This window comes from Mobula birostris, chromosome 5, assembly GCF_030028105.1.
Source record: "Mobula birostris isolate sMobBir1 chromosome 5, sMobBir1.hap1, whole genome shotgun sequence".
In the NCBI taxonomy this organism is placed as follows: Eukaryota; Metazoa; Chordata; class Chondrichthyes; order Myliobatiformes; family Myliobatidae; genus Mobula; species Mobula birostris.
In genome coordinates, this window is record NC_092374.1 from 154,520,692 (window position 1) to 154,536,840 (window position 16,149).

The following is a 16,149-nucleotide window of genomic DNA, read 5'->3' on the forward strand; positions in this document are numbered from 1 at the left end:
CCACTGTCTGGCTTCTTCCATCGAGCCAATGTCTAATCCAATTTACTACCTCTCCATGTATACCTAGCGACTGAATTTTCCTAACTAACCTCCCATGCGGGACCTTGTCAAAGGCCTTACTGAAGTCCATGTAGACAATATCCACTGCCTTCCCTTCATCCACTTTCCTGGTAATCTCCTCGAAAAACCCCAACAGATTGGTCAAACATGACCTACCACGCACAAAGCCATGTTGACTCTCCCTAATAAGCCCCTGTCTATCCAAATGCTTGTAGATTCTGTCTCTTAGTACTCCCTCCAATAACTTACCTACTACTGACGTTACACTCACCGGCGTATAATTTCCCGGATTACTTTTCGATCCTTTTTTAAACAATGGAACAACATGAGCCACTCTCCAATCCTCCGGCACTTCACCCGTAGACAGCGACATTTTAAATATTTCTACTAGGGACCCCACAATTTCAACACTAGTCTCCTTCAAGGCCCGAGGGAACACTCTGTCAGGTCCCGGGGATTTATCCACTTTAATTTTCCTCAAGACAGTAAGCACCTCCTCCTTTTCAATCTGTACAGTTTCCATGGTCTCACTACTTGATTCCCTCAATTCCATAGATTTCATGCCAGCTTCCTTAGTAAATACAGACCCAAAAAACCTATTTAAGATCTCCCCCATTTCCTTTGGTTCCGCACAAAGCCGACCACTCTGATCTTCAAGAGGACCAATTTTATACAATCGTGTTATAACGGCAGTGTAGAAGCTGTCCTTCCTTTCAGGCTTTTGTATTATTCTGCCTGATTGTGGGTAGGGGAGGGTAGACTCTTTTGATTATGCTGGTTGCTTTTTTGAAGCTGGTTTCTGTGATGTCCTTTACTGTGTCAGCCACTCTCCACAGTTTTTTTTTGCGGTCACTGACAGAGCAGTTGCCGTACCAAGCTGTGATGTATCCACATGGCGTGCTTTCTATGATGTATCGATTCAAAAATTGGTGAGGGCCAGAGAGGATATGCAAAATTTCTTAAGCCTCTTGAAGAAGTAAAGGCACTAGTTAGCTTTCTTGGTCATGGCATTAACGTGGTTGGACCAAGACAGACTGTTGTTGACATTCACTCTAGAACCCTCTCAACCTCAGCACTGTTGACGTAAACAGGAGCATGTGCTCTGTCCTCTTTCCTGAAATCAATGACAAGCTCTTTTATTTTTCAGACATTGGGAAAAAGGTTGTTGTCATGACACCACGTTACCAGGCTTTGTATCTCCCTCCTGCAGTCTTTTGCATTGTTTTTGAGAATTCACCCACAATGGTGGTATCATCTACAAACACTGAGTAGGAGTTAGTGTAAAATCTGGCCATGCAGACGGGGCTGTACAGTAAGTAAAGTAGGAGGCTGAGGACGTGGGTCGCCACTAGGTGAATAATCGTGGTGGTGTTGCTGCCCATCCTTTATTGTGGTCTGTTGGTCAGGAAGTCAAGAATCCAGTTGCAAGGAGAAGTGTTAAGTCCCACATCCAGGAGTTGGGGAATGAATTTGCTTAGAATCATAGGTGTCTGTATTGTCTTGGTGCAATAAAGATGAGTGTAGGGCCATGGCGATGGCATTTGCAGTAGAACTGCTTCAGCAGTAGGCAATTTGTAGTGGGGTGAAGTTGTCTGAGAGGCTGGAGTTCATGCAGGCCATAACCAGTCTCTCAAAGCACCTCATTATAGAGGGCGGTAATGCCACAGGATGATAGTCATAAGGCACATTACCTTGTTTTTCTTGGGCACCTTAAAGCAGGTGGGAGCTACAGATTGAAGCAGGAAGAAGTTAAAAGTATCTGCAAATATTCCTGTTAGCTGATCTGTTCAGGCTCGAAGGACACAACCAGGGACACCATCTGAACCAGTTTCAGTGTGCTGTTTTATTTCAAGTGGTGACGGTTTAAATGTTGATGGTCAAAGGGACCTTGATGCCCTTTTAGAATTAGGTTCAACTTACTTGCAGATGAAGAGTGCATTTTGGCAAAGCATTTGCTTGTCAGCTATTACGAGAGGATTCAAGTACAGGAGTAACACTGTCCTACTAAAGTTGTATGAGGTCTTGGTGAGATCATACCTGGAGTATTGTGGATAGATTCAGTTAGTTTAAAAATATTTGCTGTTAAAAAGTGCAATAAGCTTTTGTTAGATGATTTCTGGATGATGAGTTGAAGAGCATGAGAAAATAGCAGAAGCAGACCACTTAGTCCGTCAATTTCACAGTACGATCATGGCCAATCTGCTCCAAGTCTGGTCTCTGTATCAGTTTCTCATTATCCTGATTCCAAAGATTTCCCATCTTCTGAAAGAAATAGTTCCTGTACACTTCAGTTTTGTTTAACCAGCCCTGTAATCTTGTAAGTATCTCCCCTTGTTCAAGATTTTTCCACTCATCTACCCTATTATGCCCCTTAAAGATCTTGTAAGTTTCAATAAAATCCTTAAATCTAACCCCCAAAGGGTTAGGAGTTAGCCAAGTTAATCTGTTGTGAACTGCCTCTAATGCTGGGATATCCCGTCTTAAAATAAGACCAAAACTGAAGTCCAGTTGTGGCCTCAGTTGTATCATAAATAATTTTAACAATACTTAACTACTTTAAATAACCTTACCCTCTTCGAAATAAAGACCAATATTGCCATATGTCTTTCTAACCAGTTGTTATCTTTTTATAATTCGTATCCCAGAACACCTTAGTGCCTTTGCATTTCATTCATTGTCAGTTTTTCTTTTAAGTAATATTCTACCTTCAGACTCCTCTTCATGAAGTGCAAAGCCTCAGACTTTCCACATCAAAGTCCATTGCGCATCTTAACATCCTCACTTGTCTTTATTGATAGCCAGTTGCAGAGTCCTAATATTGTGACTACACTATGTCCTCCCACCCATTGCAAAACAATGAGAGATTGAGTTGATGAGTCCTGCATTCTTGAATTTAGAAGACTGATTTCATTGAAACTTAAATTCTTACAGGAATTACGGGAAAGTTGCATACGTGGATAGGGCGTTGGCTGATTGGCAGGAAACAGAGAGTGGGAATAAAGGGATCCTATTCTGGTTGGCTGCCGGTTACCAGTGGTGTTCCACAGGGGTCCGTGTTGGGGTTACTTCTTTTTACATTGTACATCAATGATTTGGATTATGGAATAGATGGCTTTGTGGCTAAGTTTGCTGATGATACGAAGATGGGTGGAGGGGCCGATAGTGCTGAGGAAACAGAGTCTTCAGAGAGACTTGGATAGATTGGAAGAATGGACAAAGAAGTGGCAAATGAAATACAATGTTGGAAAGTGTATGGTTATCCACTTCGGCAGAAGAAATAAACGGGCAGATTATTATTTAAATGGGGAAAGAATTCAAAGTTCAGAGATGCAACAGGACTTGGGAGTCCTCGTACAGGATACCCTTAAGGTTAACCTCCAGGTTGAGTCGGTGGTGAAGAAGGCGAATGCAGTGTTGCCATTCATTTCTAGAGGAATAGAGTATAGGAGCAGGGATGTGATGTTGAGACACTAGAAGGCGCTGGTGAGACCTCACTTGGAGTACTGTGGGCAGTTTTGGTCTCCTTATTTAAGAAAGGATGTGCTGACGTTGGAGAGGGTACAGAGAAGATTCACTAGAATGATTCTGGGAATGAGAGGGTTGACATATGAGGAACATTTGTCCGCTCTTGAACTGTATTCCTTGGAGCTTAGAAGAATGAGGGGAGGCCTCATAGAAACATTTGGAATGTTGAAAGGCATGGACAGAGTGGATATGGCAAAGTTGTTTCCCATGATGGGGGAGTCTAGTACGAGAGGGCATGACTTAAGGATTGAAGGGCGCCCATTCAGAACAGAAATGCGAAGAAATTTTTTTAGTCAGAGGGTGGTGAATCTATGGAATTTGTTGCCACGGGCAGCAGTGGAGGCCAAGTCATTGGGTGTATTTAAGGCAGAGATTGATAGGTATCTGAGTAGCCAGGGCATCAAAGGTTATGGTGAGAAGGCGGGGGAGTGGGACTAAATAGGAGAATGGATCAGCTCATGATAAAATGGTGGAGCAGACTCGATGGGCCGAATGGCCAACCTGCTCCTTTGTCTTATGGTCTGTAGGTCCCAACAGACTGGATGCAGGATGATGTTTCCTTGACTAAAGACTCCAAACCAGGGGCCAAGGTCTTAGAATAAATGTAGGTCATTTAAGATAATGGCTTCTCCCAGGTGATGGTGAATTCTATGCATTCCTTACTCTGGAGAGCTATGAGGGCACTGCTGTTGAGATATTTCAAAATAGACATTGATAGATTTCAGGACATTGAGGGAATCAAGGGACATCAAGACAGGAAAGACCTCGAATAAATGAGTATAACTGCAGGACCAGTGGCCAATCACTGCTAATTCTCATGCTGTTATATAATTAAGTGGCCATGCTAGCATACAGCAAGACCATAAAACAATAAGTTTTAGTCTGAGGGTTGATGAGTGAAAAGTGCCATTTGTACCAGTCAAAGGCAGTCACCAGTATGAGAGAAACTAACTTGCTTTGTTTCATGTTCAATAACTTTGCTCACCTCCACCATTAATAGCCGGAGGTTCATCCCTGACCATTTACCACTCTACTCATATAAATACTATAGCTGCCAGTCAGACTGGAGGTTGCAGCAGCAAGTGAATTTCCATTACCTTTCTGCTGTCTGTACACACTGTTCAAGTTCCCAATTTAGTTCCTCCACCAGCATTCAAAAAGTTTGATGCCATCTAGGACAAAGCATCCCATTTGTCACCTTAAGCAATGATTTTACCACTACACTACCACTGACAAAATGCTTTGCAGTGAGTTGCTAAATTTTCTGTGAAGCTCATTTTCTCCTTTACCCTATGGAGTATTAATGCTGCAGGTGCACCGGAGCACCAAAACCTGGATGTCCACTCCAGGTTGTAGACTCTACTGCCTTTGAAATATACTTGCATTCCTTTATGACTGGGCCTCAAATATAGAACTTTCTACCCAGCTCTATAGTGGGAGTATCTTCACCAGAAAAAGCTGATATGGTACAAGAATATAACGTCACTGCATTGCTGAGGGCAGTAGGGATGGGCTGAGGTATTTTTTGCAAACTGAGTGTATTTTAGGAAGAGATCTGATGAAGTGTCACTGTGAAATCCACTTTTTTTTCTATCTGTTTTCTGGATCTGTTTATGAAAGAAAAACAAGATATGGTGGTGCATCATAAGACTTTGGAAATCTGATTCTGAGATGGTAACCCATGTATGCATGCATTCAATTTTAAACAGTCTGAATGTCAAAATACATAATGCTAATTGGCAAAACTATTAAGCTTTTCATTTAGTATATCTTGACCTTCAGTTGAAATTCATATAAAGTGAACAATGACTTTTATCCTGGTAATATGGGAGTATATAGATTAACCTGATATTACTGCTTCAACAGACCAAATTTCAACAAAGCAAATAACCAAGGGTTTCAAAAGAAACCACAGTATGGAATCGAGAACACCAAGCTGGAGCTTCGGAAGGTTCCACAGGAGTTAAATAATATCAGCAAGCTCAATGAACACTTCAGCAAATTTGGAACAATCGTAAATCTTCAGGTAGGGATGCAAGAAAAAAAGTTGTAAAAGGCTTCACTGCCAAGTCTGTTTCTATCTTCATCCAGAATCTTTCAAGTATGACAGTGCCTATTAAGTTGCAATCCATTATGGAGACCTTGGTTAATTGTTATGCAAAATTGGGAATGTACTGTGAATGAACTCAATTATAATTTGCTCAATGGTTGCTGGCAAAATTGGGATTTTTAAAAAATGCATCAGGATCAGGTTAAATATCACAAGCATATATCATGAAACTTGTTTTGCGTCAGCAATACATAGCAATATATCAGAAAATACCTATAAATTATATTAATAAATGTGTGTATAAAAATTAAATTAAGTAGTGAAAAAGAGAAGGAAAAAAAGTGAAGTAGTGTTTGAGGGTTTTCTATTCAGAAAATCTGATGGTGGAGGGGATGAAGAACTTCCTGAAACATTTGAGCATGTGTCTTCAGGCTCCTTACCACCACCTTGATGGTAGCAATAAGAAGAGCATGCTGAATTACATTCATTTTGGAAATTGGCATTTTAAAAAAATTGTGTGACCACACCTGTTCTACAACTTTCTGTGTCTAATTGAGTGAAATTGTATAGCACCTAATATGATCCAAAACAACCTATTTCAATCTAAAACTTGAATCCTTTGAAATTTGTCTCTGTATCGGAAATCTTTCTTTACACCTATACTTTCATTGAATTTGGAAGTTGGAGCTGAACCTCGAGGAAAATCACTAATCATGAACAGCATCTGTGCAAAATCTTAGCATCAGAAGTCCCACTTCTGCTTTCTCTCTTCTAAACAATTAGTGCTTAGTAATCATTGATCAATTTCTTACTTGTCAAGGCTTTCCTGGGTCACTTCACATTAGCACTGCAATTTGCTATGTATCCTCAAAGGATTCTGAGATTTGTTGATCTTCACATGGTCCATTTTGAGAAGTGCTCTTGTGCTATTAAATATATATATTATACATCTAAATTTGTTATTTTTTTCTCAATTTGAGGTTATTAAAATCTGCTCCAGTGCAAATGTTAAGATAAATGGCTGATAATTACTTGGAACAGCTATCTGTTTATAAACTTCAATGCACAACCAATATTATTCATTGATTACCTACTGCCAACAAGGAATCACTTAAATCTTGCAGAAATTGGGTTAAGTTTTGCATTTTTTTTTACATTTTCTGTCATGTTATTGTTAACTGTCTTTTAACCTGTTATTTAAATGTGTTTTCCCTTGATCTAAAAAAAGTTTCTGAGAAAGAAGTATTTTGAGAGTGTAACAAACAATACTTTCACTTTGCCAATGCCCTATGCATTGTAGCAACAGAAACATGACCAGTGTTTGAGTTGGTTTCATCTCCCAACAGCCCATTCTTTGCCTCTATACACATGTTGCATCAATGTTTTCTGATCTTTCTGTTTTAATAATATTTTATAAAGTAGTGGTTACATGTGTCTTAGTAATAGCTTCAAGGCTCGGACAACATTAGATTTCAACATGTTTAGTCAGCAATGACCAAATCTAAATCTAAATTTTTAAAACATGTTTTTCCATAATTCAGTCTGAACTTAAATCAATCTTTGTTTCATAGAAATGAGTAAAATGATTTCCCCAAAGTATATTAATTGTAAAATACAGACAAAGTGAGAAATAGCATGTTGAGTTGTAACCTATTTTCTGTATCATAATTACTTGTGTAGATACAAAATGCTGGAGGAACGTAACTCAGCAAGTCATGTAGCAGCTTTGGAGGAGAATAAACAGTTGACGTTTCAGGCCCGAGACCTTCATGACTTAGGGTCTTGGCCAAAATATTAACTGTTTATTCCCCACCATTGATTGTACCTTACATGCTGATTTCCAGCATCTGCAGAATCTCTTGTGGAGGTACTTTGTTTACTTTCCCACTTCATTAAACTTTGCTACTCAAGGTCCCCCCCCCCCCCCTTAAAGAATGCAGTTTAATAATGCAGACTGTTTCATTCTGGGCCCCACTGTGGGTTATAGTTGTACTGTGCAATCAGTTTGCATAGAAAGAACTACAGGTTGAAACTGTAATCTGGAACCCTTTGGTCCTGAATTGTACCAAGCCACAGAACTTACTCCTGATCATCACTGTTCTTTACACTCCCTGGACCTCTCAAGGTTTTTGAGAACTGTCTGGAACCCAAAGTTTCTAAGTTAAACTGTAATCTGAGATCACAAAAGTTAGACTAGTAGATTAGCTAACTAAACTTCAGAACATAAAACAGTACAGCATAGGAATAGGGCTTTCAGCCAACAATGTTGTGCCGAATTAAGAAGTTAGTAATCAAATGCACAATTGAACGAATCCCTTCTGGCTGCACAATGTCCATATCCTTCCATTTCCTACACATTCAAGAACTCCTTGAACACCTCTCATATTTGTCTCTTCCACCTCTTTTTTTAAAAAAAAAAGTTAATTTACCCTACACATCTCCTTTGAAATTATCCTCTCACCTTAAATGCATGCCCTCTGGTCATTGGCATTTCAACCTTGGGAAAAGGATACTGGCTGTTAATCTATGCTTCTCATAATTTTACAGACCTCCATTAGCTCTCCCCTCAGCTGCCACCACTACACAGAAAACAACCCAAGTTTGTCCATCCTCTCCTTTGGCACCTGTCCTCTAATCCAAGCGGATTAGTGCAGATTTTAGGTGTTTTTAAATCTTGGTTATTTCTTGGAATTATTTTTTAGGTGTAATTATATAGCTAAGATTCAAAATGTGTTGTACTGTGGGAGTTGCTGGACCAGAGTGCTTCAACCTATGCTTATAGTCAAGATGACCATTTCTGGATATGGTTTATTTATTTGAGGAAAGAAATATGGTTGATTCAAGATAATTTGTACAAAAAAAAACAACCTTTCAATCATCTTCAACAGATACCATATTATTTTCCATATCTACAACTGCGTAATTTAGTAGAAATAATTCTTGAACTTTTTTTTCACGTTATTACTGCAATTTTCATCCATCTTCAATTGTAAACTACTTCCAGAAAAACTTTCTAAATGTATTGTATGAACTACATTGACAGAACTTTTTTTTGCCTTTCGTGCCACTATATAATCTACAGTACTATGCAAAAGTCTGAGGCATCCTAGATTTTTCATATAATTTTTATATAAACATAAATTGTTTTAGATGTTTATTTTTTGTCTTCTGCATTAATGTGTCAGTAGAAAAAAGCAAATTTTAGATTTCCAAAATTTAATTTTCCAGAAAATTAAATGTTAAAGTAATTAGACCTCTTTTCAAATAATAATTTGATTACTTTGTAGATATATAGCCCAGTGCATGATTAAACAAAGATAACAAACCAGAATGCTAATGGTCAATGACATAATGAGTTGAATGAACTAAACTGATGAATTGAAACAGAAACGTGTGTAGAAGAATCAAACTGGGTGAAGGACAATGAAACTAAAAGGTTAGGATGTGGCAGATGTGAGTGACAGTTTAACCTTCAAATCATCAATTCTTACACTATGGTAAGAGTGAGTATAGCAACAATCCACAGGTTGGTCACACTGCATCGGCAAGGTCTCCCAAGCAGAAATTCAGTGACAGACAGAAGTTTCAAGATGTGCTGTCCATGCTCTTCTGAAGAAACACAAAGAAACGGGCAAGGTTGAGGACCAGAAATGCAGTTGTTGGGCCTAGAATCTGAGTGCAGCAGATGAGAGATGCATCAAATTGATGTCCCTTCTAAATTAGAATTCCGGTACTGCATCAGCTCTGAACTCACAGAAACCACTGGTATCCAAGTACATGCCTCTACAGTCCAGAGAGGTCATCTCAGAAGTGGTCTTCATGAAAGAGTTACTGCCAGAAAGCCTTTCATCCGAAGTGGAAACAAAGCCAACAGACTGTGTGCACAAAAACGCAAAACTGAGATGCTGAACAATGGCAGCAAGTGCACTTGACTGGCAAGTCAAAATTTGAAATCTTTGGCTCAAATAGGAGGCACTTTGTCTGTAGGTGAGTTAGAGAGCACTTTCTGGATGAGAGTCTGCAGCCAACAGTGAAGCACAGTGGAAGTTCCCTGCTGGTTTGGAGCTGCATTTCTGCAAATAGAGTTGATGATCTAGTCAGAATTAATGGGATCCTAAATTCTGAGAACTACAAACAGATTCTCGTCCATTACGCAATACCGTCAGGGAGGTGGCTGATTGCCCTCAACCTAATTCTGCAGCAGGATAATGACCCCAAACACACAGCAAAGGTCATAAAGGACTTTGTTCAGTGAAAAAGAGAACAAAGAGTTCTGCAACAGCTGGTATGGCCTCCACAGAACCCTGCTGTCAAGGCTGTGTGGGATTACCTGAAGAGACAGAAGCAAGCGAGACAGCAGAAGAATTGTGGCAAGTTCTCCAAGATGCTTGGAACAACCTACTGGCCAATTTTCTTATAAAAGTACAGTACACCTAAGAGAATTGATGCAGTTTTAAAGGCCACGCCAAATATTGATTTGATGGTCACACCAAAAATTGATTTGATTTGGTGTGTTTTTTTTACTGTTTACTGCTCTTTATAGTAAATTTTTGGATGTTTAGGTACTTTTCGTTCCATTACTTTTGAAAGCATCTTGCTTTACAGATTTTGTTTTACATGTGCCTAAGACTTTTGGACAGTACTGTGTCATAGTTGTCACAAAAACATTCTGCACCTTTAGCCCAGCTCATCCATGCTGAGGAAGTTGTCTATCTGGTCTAGGCTCATTGGCTTGCATTTAGCTCGTTAACCTTTCCCTTCCATTTACCTGTCCAAAAGTCTTTTAAATGTTGTAATTGTACTCATCTCTACAACTTTACCTCTTGTAGCAACATGTTACACCTACCATCGTCTCTTTGGAAAAAGTTGCTTTTCACTTTCCCATTTAATTTTTTCCTTTTTATCTTAAATCCATGCCCTTTAGTTTTAGACTCCCCTTATGTATGCCCCTCATGATTTTGTGCATCTAATGTCAAAACTATTCTTGGTAATTAACCAATGCTTAATATATCTGGCATTTATTTCTTTACATAAGGTGCTGTTAAAAAAACAGGCATAGAGTATAATACAAACTAATGAAGTTTCTCTTTGCTGTTCCAGTCAGTAGTAACTTAATTCAATATCATTAGTATTGATTTTGAAATGGGCTTTAAGGTTCTGATCTTTAAGATAGATTAAGTTGGTGAGAGTAGTATAATTATACATTTTAAAAGTCAAAGTTGCTACACAACATTAAGAATTATATTTATATAGTAAGGCATACTGACTGTCAGTCCATGCTGGCAGATGTTCATTTGCATATCTCATTTTAAATTCTCTCAACATCTCTATCACTTATTTATTTACTGAGATACAGCACAGAATAAGCCCTTTAGGCCCTTTGAGCCACACTGCCCAGCAATCCCCTGATTTAATCCTAGCATAACCATGGGAAAATTTACAATGACCAATTAACCTACCAACCTGTACGTCTTTGGACAATGGGAGGAAACCGGAGCACCTGGAGGAAACCCGCACGGTTATGGGGAGAATGTACAAACTCCGTACAGTCAGTGGCAGGAATTGAACCTGGGTCACTGGTCCTGTAAAGCTTTGTGCTAACCACTGTGCTACTGTGCTGCCCGTAAACTCCACCATCCCAGCCCATAGGTATGACTTCCACCGAAACAGACATGGCTATTTACATCAACACACATCAAAGTTGCTGGTGACTGCAGCAGGCCAGGCAGCATCTCTAGGAAGAGGAACAGTCGACGTTTCAGGCTGAGACCCTTCGTCAGGACTAACTGGTCCTGACGAAGGGTCTCGGCCTGAAACGTCGACTGTACCTCTTCCTAGAGATGCCTCCTGGTCTGCTGCGTTCACCAGCAACTTTGTTGTGTGTTGCTTGAATTTCCAGCATCTGCAGAATTCCTGTTGTTTGTTGTTGGCTATTTACATCAGTTAGTTTAACCTGTTAACTGTCACATTTTGAAATGAGATTGGAAACTGGAGTACCCAGAGGAAAATCCACGGTCTTAAAGAGAACGTGCAACTTCCTCACAGACAACTGAAGAGGTCAGAATTGAAACCAGGTTAATAGCTGCACTACTGTGTCACTCATAGATCCAAAAGGTTATAAATTGACGGGGTTCCCACAGCATTAATGAGGTGAATGGCATACTAGGCTATTATATATTTATTTGTTTACAATATAGAAGGTCTCTACTGGTTCTCAGTACATTCCCATTAGTCCTATTCTGCTGATTTTCCTGCATCTATACACAATGTATTAAGAATAAGAACAGTGGTGTATACCGCGTCGCATCAGTCACTTTGCCCTTTGTTTTATGTATGCTTTAAGGTCCAGTTAGTCATGGAGTCATAGTAAACTACAGCACAGAAATAGGCCCTTTGGCTCATCTAATCTGTGCCAAGCCATTTAACTGGCCCAGTCCCATTTACCTGCACCTGGACCATAGCCCTCCATATCCCTCCCATCCATGTACCTATCCAAATTTTTCTTAAACATGGAAATAGAAATAAAATCAACCACTTGTGCTAGCAGCTCATTCCACACTCTCATCATCCTCTGAGTGAAGATGTTCCCCTGTAACATTTCACCTTTCACTCTTAACTCATAACCTCTTCTTGTAGTCTCACTCAACCTCAGTGGAAAAAGCCTGCTTGCATTTACCCCTCATGCCGCTCATAATTTTGTATACATCTATCAAATCTCTCGTCAATCTTCTAGGTTCTAGGAAATGAAATTCAAACCTATTCAATCTTTCCTTGTATCTCAGGTCCTTCAGTCCTGGCAACATCCTGCAAATTTTCTGTGTACTCTTTCCATCTTATTCAATCTTTCCTGTAGATAAATGACCAAATGACATTACTCCAAATTAGGCCTCATCGACATCTTTTACAACTTCAACGTGATTTATGAAGGCCAATGTTCCAAAAGCTTTCTTTACAACCTCATCTACCTGTGACACCACTTTCAATTAATTGTGGTTGTATATTTCCAGATCCCTCAGTTCTAGTGCCCTTCCATTCACTGTGTAAGACTTACCCTGGTTGGTCCTACCAAAGTGGAACACCTCATGCTTGTTTGCATTAAATTGAAATTTCTATTCTTGAATGGGAAAAAAAGATGGTGGTTAAGAATTTCAGTAATTGTGAAATATTATGTCACCTTTCCCTATCTCTTCAAAATGAATGAAAGAAAATCCAATTAGTTGATGTGCCGTATGCAGGCCAGTTACCTTCTTGAATAGTTTGATTATGAAAGCCTGCTGTTATTGTTCTGGAAAGTTGATTTTTATTTTGCTATATTTTGATTCATGAGTAGATTGAAGTTTTGCTTAAATCTATTGATTGACTTTTCTAAGGTTGCTTATCAAGGCGATTTAGAGGGTGCCCTTATTCAATTTGCGTTGCCTGAAGAAGCAAAGAGGGCAATCTCGAGTACAGAGGCAGTGCTTAATAATCGATTCATCAAGGTGTATTGGCATCGGGAAAGCAATTCTCAGCAAAAGACAACTTCAAATCAACAGGTAGTAATTATAATTACCCTTCTGCAAAATATGGGTTGTCAGAGGTGAAGTAGTACAGATTTCAATACTTTACTTTTTGAATGCCTATAATAAGTGTTGATATGGTTTTGTCTGAAAATGTAGAACTACTGCATATGCAATATTGAATTTCTTCATGACCAATAAACTTTTGAAATCAGTTGAGACATAGTTTATAGAAAAATGACAGCGAATTTGTTTTAGATTGCACTAATAGTGACTGTGATTAGCTAAATGGCCACTTCCTGTGATCACAACTTTTTTAAGGTTGCAGTGCAGAAATGTGGCAAGGATGAGATAGTGTTAGGTTTTCAACCACTCGGAGTGGGACTTTTTAAACTGTCCCTTTCCTCCTCTACCATCTATATCTGTCCACAGATTTTGACCTGTTCTATGAAAATTGCTGTTTTCTTCGAAGAAAACTTTTATTTTGCACTTTTGCCTCTGATAGATAAATCCTAAATTTGAAAGGTTAAGCGAATTGATGATAATAGGCATTAACATAAAATATATTTCAGCACCGAAGGGTTCATATTTCAAAGTAAAATCATGTTGATCGGAGAACTAAAAATATAGCCCATATAGAACACAGATACCAATATTGCTCAACAGTCTGGAATTTCTATAGTCTTCTTCAGTGTTTCCTTGCTCAGATTAGAACATAAGAAAACAGGATTAGGATAAGGGCACTTGGCCTCTCAAGCCTAACTGCCATTCAATATGACCTTTGCTGATCTGCCCATAAGACTACCACCAGCTCAAAGTGATCAACTTTAATGTTTTGAGTGAAAGACAATGTGGTGATGAACCTTATATTCGTGATAGACTTTGTTTTTCAGTCTTAAGATCTAAATCATGTTATTCAGGTTTGGATTCCTTTCTCAACTCTATACAGGTTAAAGAATAGCATTCATTATCATTTGTCATTGAAATATTGTCTTTCTAGAGTGAAATATGATCACAGGAGTGCTTGATAAACGCAACACAGATAAATGTTCATCATGTCAACATTCTTTGTGTTGACAAAAGCTTGCAATCAACTAAGTGAGAAATGAAGTATTGTTACAAATTCAGCACATTTTGGCTTGCTTCTGTTAATATTGAATACTGACTGCTAACCAGACACAAGGGCCATAAATCTACACTAATATTTCAAAGCACGAAATGTGAGCCTTTTGCTACTGATTAGTTGTCATTAAACGAAGCAAGTTGCATTGTGTTTATTTTCAAAGTTTTTTTCACCGTTTCTCCTTCAAGGTGGCTTGTGGACTACAGCAGCCAGTTAAACAGTCCTCTTTTGCAGTTATCAAACAATCAGTAAAGGACAGATTGGGTCCTCTACCAGAAGGAAATATGGAACCTACACAAACTCAGGTCATTCCCATAGCCAGCATTCAGGTGTGTACTGTGAGGAAAAAGTTATTTTAATCTTTTTTTTTGTCCTTTCCTGTGCATTCTACTCTGGTTGTTTAGATGCCACAGATTTTATATAATTATTTCTCTGAACAATTTCCTTTCTCATATCCCCTTTAAATATTAGGTAAATTCTTCACACAGTAAAATTCTAGTTTGCTGAGACTCAGCTCTGTGGTTTTGCTCTCATAGAAACATAGAAAACCTACAGCAAGGTTGTGCCGAACATGTCCCTACCTTAGAAATTACTAGGGTTACCCATAACCCTCTATTTTTCTAAGGTCCATGTACTTATCCAAAAGTCTTTTCAAAGACCCTATCGTATCCACCTCCACCACCGTTGCCGGCAGCCCATTCCACATACTCACCACTCTGTGTTAATAAAAAAAAACTTACCCTGACATCTCCTCTGTACTGACTCCCTGCCACTTTAAACCTGTGCCCTTTTGTGGCAGCCATTTCAGCCCTGGGAAGAAGCCTCTGACTATCCACACGATCAATGCCTCGCATGATCTTATACACCTCTATCAGGTCACCTCCCATCCTCTGTCGCTCCAAGGAGAAAAGGCCGAGTTCACTCAACCTCTTTTCAGAAGGGATGCTCTCCAATCCAGGGAACAGCCTTGTAATTCTCCTCTGCTCCTTTCCTATGGTTTACACATCTTTCCTATAGTGAGGCGACCAGAACTGAGCACAGTACTCCAAGTGGGGTCTGACCAGGGTCCTGTATAGCTGCGATATTACCTCTCGGCTCCTAAATTCAATTCCATGAATTATGAAGGCGAATACACCGTATACTTTCTTAACCACAGGGTCAACATGCGCAGCTGCTTTGAACGTCCTATGGACTCGGACCCCAAGATCCCTGTGATCCTCCACACTGCCAAAAATCTTGCCATTAGTACTATATTCTGCCGACATATTTGACCTACCAAAATGAACCACTTCACACTTATCTGAATTGAACTCCATCTGCCACTTCTCAGCCTAGTTTTGCATCCTATCAATGTCCTGCTGTAACCTCTGACAGCCCTCCACACTATCCACAACACCCCCAACCTTTGTGTCATCAGCAAACTTACTAACCCATCCCTCCACTTCCTCATCCAGGTCAATTATAAAAATCATGAAGAGTAAAGGTCCCAGAACAGATCCCTGAGACACACCACTGGTCACCAACCTCCTTGCAGAATATGACCCGTCTACAACCACTCGTTGCCTTCTGTGGGCAAGCTGGTTCTGGATCCACAAAGCAATGCCCCTTGGATCCCATACCTCCTTACTTTCTCAATAAGTCTTGCATGGGGTACCTTATCAAATGCCTTGCAGAAATCCATATGCACTACATCTACTACTCTTCCTTCATCAATGTGTTTAGTCACAAACTCAAAAAATTCAATCAGGCTTATAAGGCACAACCTGCCCTTGACAAAGCCATGTTGACTATTCCTAATCATATTATACCTCTTCAAATGTTCATGAATCTTGCCTCTCAGGATCTTCCCCATCAATTTACCAACCACTGAAATAAGACTTACTGGTCTATAA

General features: G+C 39.4%; 1 protein-coding gene across 4 annotated transcripts in view; it reads left to right on the forward strand.

Annotated features, from left to right (window-relative positions):
• The window catches only part of rbm26 (RNA binding motif protein 26), a 170,385-nt gene that overhangs the window by 87,937 nt on the left and 66,299 nt on the right, over positions 1–16,149 (forward strand). For all 4 annotated transcript variants that reach the window (XR_011886084.1, XR_011886083.1, XM_072258752.1 and 1 more), the window contains 3 exons: positions 5,452–5,611; positions 13,006–13,170; positions 14,446–14,586. Coding sequence is in view for 2 of the 4 variants with exons in the window: in XM_072258752.1 (XP_072114853.1) it covers positions 5,452–5,611; positions 13,006–13,170; positions 14,446–14,586 (466 nt within the window). In the remaining 2 variants the exon portion in view is untranslated. The remainder of the gene's footprint in view (positions 1–5,451; positions 5,612–13,005; positions 13,171–14,445; positions 14,587–16,149) is intronic.